This window comes from Myotis davidii, unplaced genomic scaffold, assembly GCF_000327345.1.
Source record: "Myotis davidii unplaced genomic scaffold, ASM32734v1 scaffold120, whole genome shotgun sequence".
Classification (NCBI taxonomy): domain Eukaryota; kingdom Metazoa; phylum Chordata; class Mammalia; order Chiroptera; family Vespertilionidae; genus Myotis; species Myotis davidii.
Genome location: NW_006294778.1, coordinates 7,056,388 through 7,065,069, shown reverse-complemented (window position 1 = coordinate 7,065,069; position 8,682 = coordinate 7,056,388). Strand labels below are relative to the sequence as shown.

General features: G+C 39.4%; 1 protein-coding gene across 1 annotated transcript in view; it reads right to left on the bottom strand.

Moving 5' to 3' along the window:
• The window catches only part of LOC102759493 (ankyrin repeat and sterile alpha motif domain-containing protein 1B), a 553,884-nt gene that overhangs the window by 435,166 nt on the left and 110,036 nt on the right, over positions 1-8,682 (bottom strand). Inside the window, exons 5-6 of the mRNA XM_015567586.1 lie at positions 4,761-4,836; positions 2,824-2,925 (exon numbers count right to left, since the gene is read on the bottom strand). Of these exons, the coding sequence (XP_015423072.1) occupies positions 2,824-2,925; positions 4,761-4,836 (178 nt within the window). The remainder of the gene's footprint in view (positions 1-2,823; positions 2,926-4,760; positions 4,837-8,682) is intronic.

Sequence of the window (8,682 nt, the reverse complement as noted above, 5' to 3'; positions counted from 1 at the left end):
AGGGAAAATGACCACAAATAGCAGCAGTGTCATGAAAGAACAGAGAGCACACAGACCATGAGTAGCTAGCTAGAGAGCAGGTATACTACCAGAGTTAGGCTTCAATGAAGGAAAATGAAAGCCTGCATTTGTTAAAAGCTCTGGAGTTTTAACTAAAATCCTAGATTTTTAAATGTTGAAAGCTAATTCAATTTTTTTAACGGCAACAGTGTGAGCTAAAAATATGTGATCTGAACAAAATGTATCTGCTCTCTCCCCCAAGCATGTGGCTCCCAGTTTGTGGTTAGGATTAAATGAAGAGATCCCTCCCTATGAAGATCTTTTACTTGCATTTCTTTATTCAGAAGAAACCTTTTTAAAAAAATCCAGTTAAGAAAGTTTGTGCTCTTCTGTCAGCCACTTATGTCCTCATATCATCCAAATAGTTTTTACCTAAGGGCAATTCTACTAGGCACATTCTACTAGGAAAAGAAAGCAACCTATAGGCTTCTATGCTTAAAAGTTTTGATTCATGCCGAAACCGGTTTGGCTCAGTGGATAGAGCGTCGGCCTGCGGACTGAAAGGTCCCGGGTTCGATTCCGGTCAAGGGCATGTACCTGGGTTGCGGGCACATCCCCAGTAGGAGATGTGCAGGAGGCAGCTGATCGATGTTTCTCTCTCATCGATGTTTCTAACTCTCTATCTCTCTCCCTTCTTCTCTGTAAAAAATCAATAAAATATATTTGAAAAAAAAAGTTTTGATTCATGCTGTAATTATGAAAATTTAATTTCTCCTGGGGACACAAATAGTAATTTTATGTACTATCAATTGGCTTTATTGCTATAACAAACTTTTTCATAAGATTTAAGATGCACCAGTGAGCCCAGCCGGTGTGGCTCAGTGGTTGAGTGTCGACCTATGTACCAGGAGGTCACGGTTCAATTCCTAGTCAGGGCATATGCCTGGGTTGTGGGCTCAATTCCCAGTGTGGGGTGTGCAGGAGGCAGCCGATCAATGATTCTCTCTCCTCATTAATGTTTCTATCTGTCTCCCTTTCTCTCTGGAAAAAAAAAAAGATGCACCAGTGACTTGAAATCCAGGAATATAAAGAATATAGAACGTGTTCACATTCTAAAGTTTTCCAATAATTTTAAAAATTCAAAGGTGCCCCGTATACCCTATCACAAATTCGCATACCTAATGAATCATGATCATTTAAAAGAACACAGTTATTCCTCTATAATAACATTTTATTTAAGTTGAACTAATGCAGCATCTTATAAAAAATGTCTGTAATTCTGTCATGCTCCCTTTTTATTTATTTTGCTTTTCCAAAAAAACACTATGCACAAGCCTCAGTTGTGTGTTTTTTTCATCTCAGAGCCAAAAATCCAACATGAAATACGAATCACCTCTAGAGGGGGAAGACTTATAAAAATGCTGCGTACTACTTTGATGTTTTAGCGTTGATTCGACTCGATTTTAATTTGAATTGATATGAAGAGCCACTCTTGTATTCTCTGATTTATCTCTATATGCACTTGACTTAAAATTAACTTCTTTATTGACAAGGAAATTGTAGGGGCCTGAACTTCCGTGAGAGGTTTTGGAAATTTGGAGAGAAGAGAGCATAATGACCCCCTGTAGAGTATCTATTCTCCTTACCTCTCTTTGGCCCTTGTTGACCCTACATATCTCCTGCTCACTTGGTTGTAATTCACTTATCTCCCTGCAGGACAAAGCCTCCCAACTGATAATCCAATGAAACCCGTCCAGCCTCCCTCCTCAATTACATTTGCAGCCAATCCGTAACAATTATAGGGACTAATCGCAGCTGAATAGTGTCTGAGCTGACTGGAATGGAGAAAACAAACCTCTGGGTTTTTAAGGGAACATGCTACATGCCAGGCCTAGCACCAAGCAGAAAGGGAGAGCATTTAAATCTAAATTCTTTTAATATTGTTGTTTTTATTGACTTCAGCGAGAGGAAGGGAGAGGCGTAGAATCATCAATGATGAGAGAAAATCATTGATCCCCTGCCTCCTGCACACCCCTCACTGAGGATCTAGCATGTGCCCTCCTGGTTCAGGTGTTGATGCTCAACTACCAAGCCACACCAGTCAGTCTAAATCTAAATTTTTCGTAAAAGTTTTCAATCAAACCGGGATGTACGTAATCCTACAAACAAAGAAGCAGTACCTAAATGGTTGTCAAACCTTCAGTACACCTAATAACTGCAACTAACTACAAAAGTATTTAAATGGCCTTTATCAAAAACAGAGCTGGCAAGATGGAACTACTGGCACTACTGGATTAGGGAGAAAATAATCTACATACCATTTTACTGTTGTTAACCCAGCACTTATGTACCAACTCTACCGCTCCGAATAGCATATACGAGTTTGAGCAAGTCCCTTAGACTCTCAGAACTTCACAACAATGACATCTGACTTACCCTCACAGATTACAGAAATAAGACAAAATAACAGAAATCCCTGAACTCTTTAAGGATGACTCAAATGTGATATAATACTTAATTACCATCACTGTATAATCTTATACCTTCCAGCTCATAACTATACATTTAATATCTGTGTTTAAAAGAGACTAATATCAAGTGCATGAAAAAATATCTTAGCTTTTCTTAAAACACGGAGTAGCTTAAAAACCAAAATAAAGCATTACAAAGAATTTTATTTAGTTTGAAAGTCTACTAGAAAAAAAATGCAAAGAAAAAGTTCATTCAAAGGTAAACATTAACTCAAACTCCCAGGGAAAACGAGGACGGTTTTCATTGAATCATAACTTTAAGGCACACTCAGCCATCATCAATACTGTTTACCTTGTAGGAGTGTTGCAATCTGGAGAGATTTCTGAGATGGATGTTCTTTCAGAATGTCTAAGACGGTTCTCCCTAAGCTATCCTTTATATTGGCATCAATTCCTGAAAGAAAAAGAAAACCCCACTAGATATACAACACTGGAGTGACCAGAAGACACTGTTAATATATAACTGCTCTAACTTCAAACATATACACACTAAGCATGTTTAAAAAGTCATTTTTTAATAAAGTTACATGTGCACACCTACACATGCAAGATTTTAGTAAATCAGAAGGCATCGACTACTACCAAATATTAGGAATAATCTTGATAATGAATTAACTCTTAAGAATTTTTTTAGAATTATAGCTATTTTAAATTGTAAACTAAATGGTACAAGCTGAAAATATTAAGTTAGAATGTGAATTCCTAAAGTATAATGGTCATGTGATTTATATAGTCTGTGTGTCATAAAAATATTTTTAAATTATACTAATGTAGCATGTGAGTAATATAAGAAAAGTCTTAAAATACTTCAGTAGTCATGAAAGTGGAAAGAGTATGATTATTTAGAACTCTTGTCCAAATACCAAAGTCAAATATTTCATACATTACAATGAATGGTGGCAACACTCATCGTCTGCATGATGAGCAAACTTGCTGAAGTGCATAATTAAAAACCGTTGGAATTATTTTCATTCCGAAAATACATATTGCACTAAAGAACTTACTGTAATGTAGCAAATAGCTTCCGCCACCCTAAAAAAGTTTATAAATCTCAAAACATCTAAAGACAAACAGAGCCACTTTTCAGAATCTGGCCTCAAATGGTAGTTCATCATAGTAAGATTATATATTGTCTTCTATTATTTTTTCAGTTGTGTAGGGTTGTGTGACTAGCACACATTTAATTGATTGCCTCAACACATTTAATATATCACTGTGTTACATGTCAAGTTCCATATACATGAAATTTTAACTTTGCATAAACACCATCAAAATGCCATAGTCTGCCAACGTTTTACACTTTGTTATTTTTTTACAGAGGAAAATAAAAGCATGAAATATACCCATAACACAAAAGACTCATCAATTGTTTCAAATGCCTTTTGACCCTGAAAAGAAATAATCCCTCCGCTGTACCAATTTTATTTCATTTTGATCACAATATACCCGCGAAGACAAATAAACCTACTTTGTTCCTTCAAAGCATTCCCCCTAAAAGGTCCCCTTTAAATCACTGCGGCTGACAAACAACAGCAACTCAGTTGATTAAAAAAAAACCAGAAGGAGAATTTGCCTTAAGGATAGAGAACTCTAATTGCTGTTTACCACAGTTCACAGTATGAAAAGCGAGGGAAATATTCTGTTCTTTAATAAACAAAGCAATTGTCATAAATTCACAGGATCCTTCCTCTTGTGGAAAGCAGAGATTTCCTTTTCCTTTTGGAAGTTGCTCTAGTATATTTTACTGTGACTTAAATGTACATCATTCTAATTTCCAAGAACTTTTTACTAAAACATCTACCAAGTGAAAGAAGGTACACATTTAGGTCAATTTTATCTAAACACTGAGGCTCAATTCTGCATGATATGAATATAAAACTGCAATTTGGAGGGAAGATAAGAAGAAAGAGTGATTATGTAAAAAATAAATAAATAAATTGTTTTCTTTTACTCCTGAAATAAAAAATAGTATGCGCTAAGCCCTGACCGGTTTGGCTCAGTGGATGGAGCATCGGCCTGCGGACTGAGGGGTCCCAGGTTGGATTCCGGTCGGGGGCGTGTACCTTGGTTGCAGGCACATCCCCAGTGGGAGGTGTGCAGGAGGCAGCTGATCGATGTTTCTGACTCTTTATCTGTCTCCCTCCCTCTCTGTAAAAAATCAATAAAATATATATATATTTTAAAATAGTATGTGGTAGAATAAGCTCCATGGGGACTCATGATAGTTACCTGTTTCTAATAGAACTCTCACAACATCCACCTTTCCAAACAAAGCTGCTTCATGAAGTGCACTCCCCTTTTCTGTCTGGAAAAAAAAGAATCAGAAAAAGAAACACAGTTGCATTAGGAATGATTACAGTTTTAAAAAATTGTGTCATTTTATATATTCATACATATTCACTGTAATATCAGCACTTCTCTTTTTTCTTTTAATATATATATATATTTTATTGATTTCAGAAAGGAAGGAAGAGGGAGAGAGAGATAGAATAGGGGTATTGGAGATCAAGCCTACATCCCGGGCATGTGCTCTAACTGGGAATCGAACCTGTGACCTTCTGATTGATGCTCAACCACTGAGCCAAGCTGGCTGGGCTCAGCACTTCTTGAGAGAAAGATAGTGTAAAGAAGACATTCCAGCCCTAACCAGTTTGCCTCAGTGGATAGAGCATCAGCCTGAGGACTGAAGGGTCCCGGGCTCAATTCTGGTCAAGGGCATGTACCTTGGTTGCAGCCACATCCCCAGTAGGGGGTGTGCAGGAGGCAGCTGATCGGTGTTGCTCTCTCATCGATGTTTCTAACTCTCTATCCTTCTCCCTCTCCCTTCTTCTCTGTAAAAAATCAATAAAATATTTTTTTTAAAAAAAAAGAAGACATTCCAGTCTCACCCATTATCCCAGGCAACATCCAGTCAGTCCCTGACACAGAGCCACTTAACTGACTTACAACTGATTCCAGACGAATGAGAGAACCCTGCCAAGATGGAAGAACTACCCAGATGAGCTCAGACTAAACCACCAACCCCAGAATTATGAACTAAGTACACAGTTATGGTGTGAAGCCATTCAGCTTGGGCATAGTTTGTTATGCGGCAACAGCTTACTAATACACAGGGGAGAAGATCACAACCTGACAGGAACCAGAAGAGTCTCTAAAAGATAAGAATGCTACCACTGACTTGGGAGCCAAAACACAGTCAGAAAAGAATAAAATTGTTTTTTAAAAGTTTTGGTAACTTGGGACAGATAATAAAAGCAGGTTACCCTTTCCTTGTGGAGAAACAAAATCTATCCTAATGTTACCCATCCTTCAAAGCTCAACTCAAACCACTTCTCCAAAAAGCTTATTTCTGATAGCCTTAGGTACAATGGTCTTTCCTTCATTAGTTATGTACATACAGCCCATTGTTGTGAAAAGAGGCCTGGACTTTAATCAGTAAGTCTAAATTCACATTCTGGGTGTATCAGCTATGTGTCCTTTGGCAAGTTTCTTAAATCTTTGAATCTGATTGCTCATATCTTAACTGGAAGTTAACAGCTCTCATTCCCTCAGGACAGTTGTGGAGAACTGGATTCTAAATGTGGTGACATATTAAACACAAAGTACATACTCAAAATGTTCAAGTGCATTTATTTCATTCATTTACTTGTTCAACTTTGATGGATTCCTCATGTGTGCTAGTTACTAGAACAAAAGAAACAATTACTAAGGTACCACACACAACTGCTATCTAAGAATTATTTTTCATGTATATAGCCCTCAAATTAGAATGAGTTTAGAGATCATGACTTACATCTCTACATACTTTCCAAAAGTGTGTGACAGGGTGCCTTGAACTTAGTAGTTACAAAAATACTTGCAGACAATTTGACTAATCAAAAAATGGTACCATTTCTACATGTAATGTTTTTTTCTTTTGTTTAACCCTTTGCGGTCATATTAAATTTGGACATGGGTGTCGTGCTGATAGGAATTAATTTCCATTGAAAGAGCAGTGATACATAACATGCAAGATTATGAAGGATAAACAAGATTTATTCATTCTTTTTTGGAACTACGTCACTACTAGTAGAATCACTACAAACGTTATCACTTTCTACATCAGAGTCAGTATTCAAGGTGCCAAAATAAAACTCTTCATCGTTACTTTCAGATTTGCAGTTCACTTCTTTTGGTAACTTTCTTTTTGCCATTTTGGAGTATTATTTTGAAATATCTTAACAAGCAAGAATGCCTAATTACAGTTAAACGTAATTTGTAAAGCTTTATTTGAAATTCTGCGAAGTATCTCCGAAGCTTGTCGATTTCTTCACTCTCAAAAGGCGACTGACTCGCCAAGGTGTTTTGCATGGCGAGTGTGGAACGACCGCGTTGGTTTATATTGAGTTTCGATATCTCCGATTTGTCGGGGCAATGTTTTGGTTCGTGACAAGGTCGCTTAGACACTTAAGAGCTTTCAGAGAAATTATGAACTGATACATGAATGAACAGATTTAAGATTCATACGGTTCCTTGCTGTGGTGGCTGAGAGCAGACAAACGACTGCAAAGGGTTAATATATATATACTAGAGGCCCAGTACACAGATTCGTGCACCAGTGGGGTCCCTCGGTGTGGCCTGTGGAGATCGGGCCGAAACAGGTAGTCCAATGCTGTCTGCCACTCCTGCACATCCTGGCCCCGCTGCGTCTGCCACCGCCACCACTCAGTAGGCTGGCTGCGGCTCCACTGCAGTCTCTGGGTAGAGGCAGCCAGCCATGAGCCTTGTGTCTGGCACCCGTCGGTCAGCAGAGTGGCGCTCCCACTGTGGGAACACACTGACCACTAGGGAGCAGTTCCTGCTTTGAGTGTCTGACCCCTGGTGGTCAGTGCACATTACAGCAAACAGTCGCTTAGGGTTTTATATATATACTAGGGGCCCGGTGCACGAAATTCGTGCACTGGGTGTGCGTGGCGGGGAGTGTCCCTCAGCCCAGCCTGCCCCCTCTCACATACTAAGAGCCCTCAGGCGTTGACCCCCATCACCCTCCAATCGCAGGATCGGCCCCTTGCCCAGGCCTGACGCCTCTGACAGAGGCGCCCTGGATGTGGTTCTGGTGAGGGGCTCTGGCCAGGGAGCACGAAGGGTTCCTGCTGCTAACGTCGGAAGTGCTGTTCGTGGTGAGTGTCAGCGAGGACACGCAGCAGCAGGCCTTCCCCGTCATGGAGATCGACTGTGCACAGTACAGCATGCAAAACAACCTGCTCATCCTGCAGCTCAAGCAGCCAAGAGCAGCCTGTGATGTGGAGGTGGACCAAGTCCGAGAAAGACTGTCGGAACAGCAGTACAACAGGCTGGTGGACTACGTCACCAAGACGTCTTGCCATTTGGCCCCCAGCTGCTCTTCCATGCAGACACCGCCATGCCCTGTGGTGCCTGTGGAACCGCTCCCCTCCAACGTGAAAACATACCATTACCTGGTCGACCCGCATTTTGCTCAAGTCTTCATCAGTAAGTTCACCATGGTGAAAAACAAAGTCCTGAGGAAGGGGTTCCCGTGAGTCCCCTCGCCTGAGGTACCAGTTCCTGCTTATGCAGCATCTGTTTTAATAAGAAACCTAAATAGCTCTTATGTACACAAGGCCAACACCTTTCTACAGTAACTTTTTGGTCTCTTCTAAAATTAATTCAGATTCGTCCACCCTAAAACTAAGATACTTGAATAAAATGGAGTGAAAAACCTTTTTCCATTTGGGGACAGTTGACTAACAGAATCCTGTGGGCTGCAGTCTTACCACAGTTGAAAATACATTCTTTTTTGCTCTATGATATTTGCTACAATTTTTACTATAATGAGGATCTATTAACACTCAGCTAATGTAAAAGATGGTCAGGCCTTAGAATGGAGAGACATTGAAACATCATTTCTAATGACATTGTCTTTGCTGAATACCCTGATCTGCAAAAGTTTGGTCTCTTTAAATGAAATTAAGTATTTAGGATTTTATTGTTTAACTTGTTAAATCTGTTACTTGTAGGTGCTGGTATTCTTTAAGTGAAAGCTGCTGTGTATATTCCTTAAAGTCTGCATTTTATTGAATTTACCAAGCATTCTGATGCCTGTCCAGGTACATTCTGGAAAAATGTGTTTCTATTTTGTTTTAATAGTCAC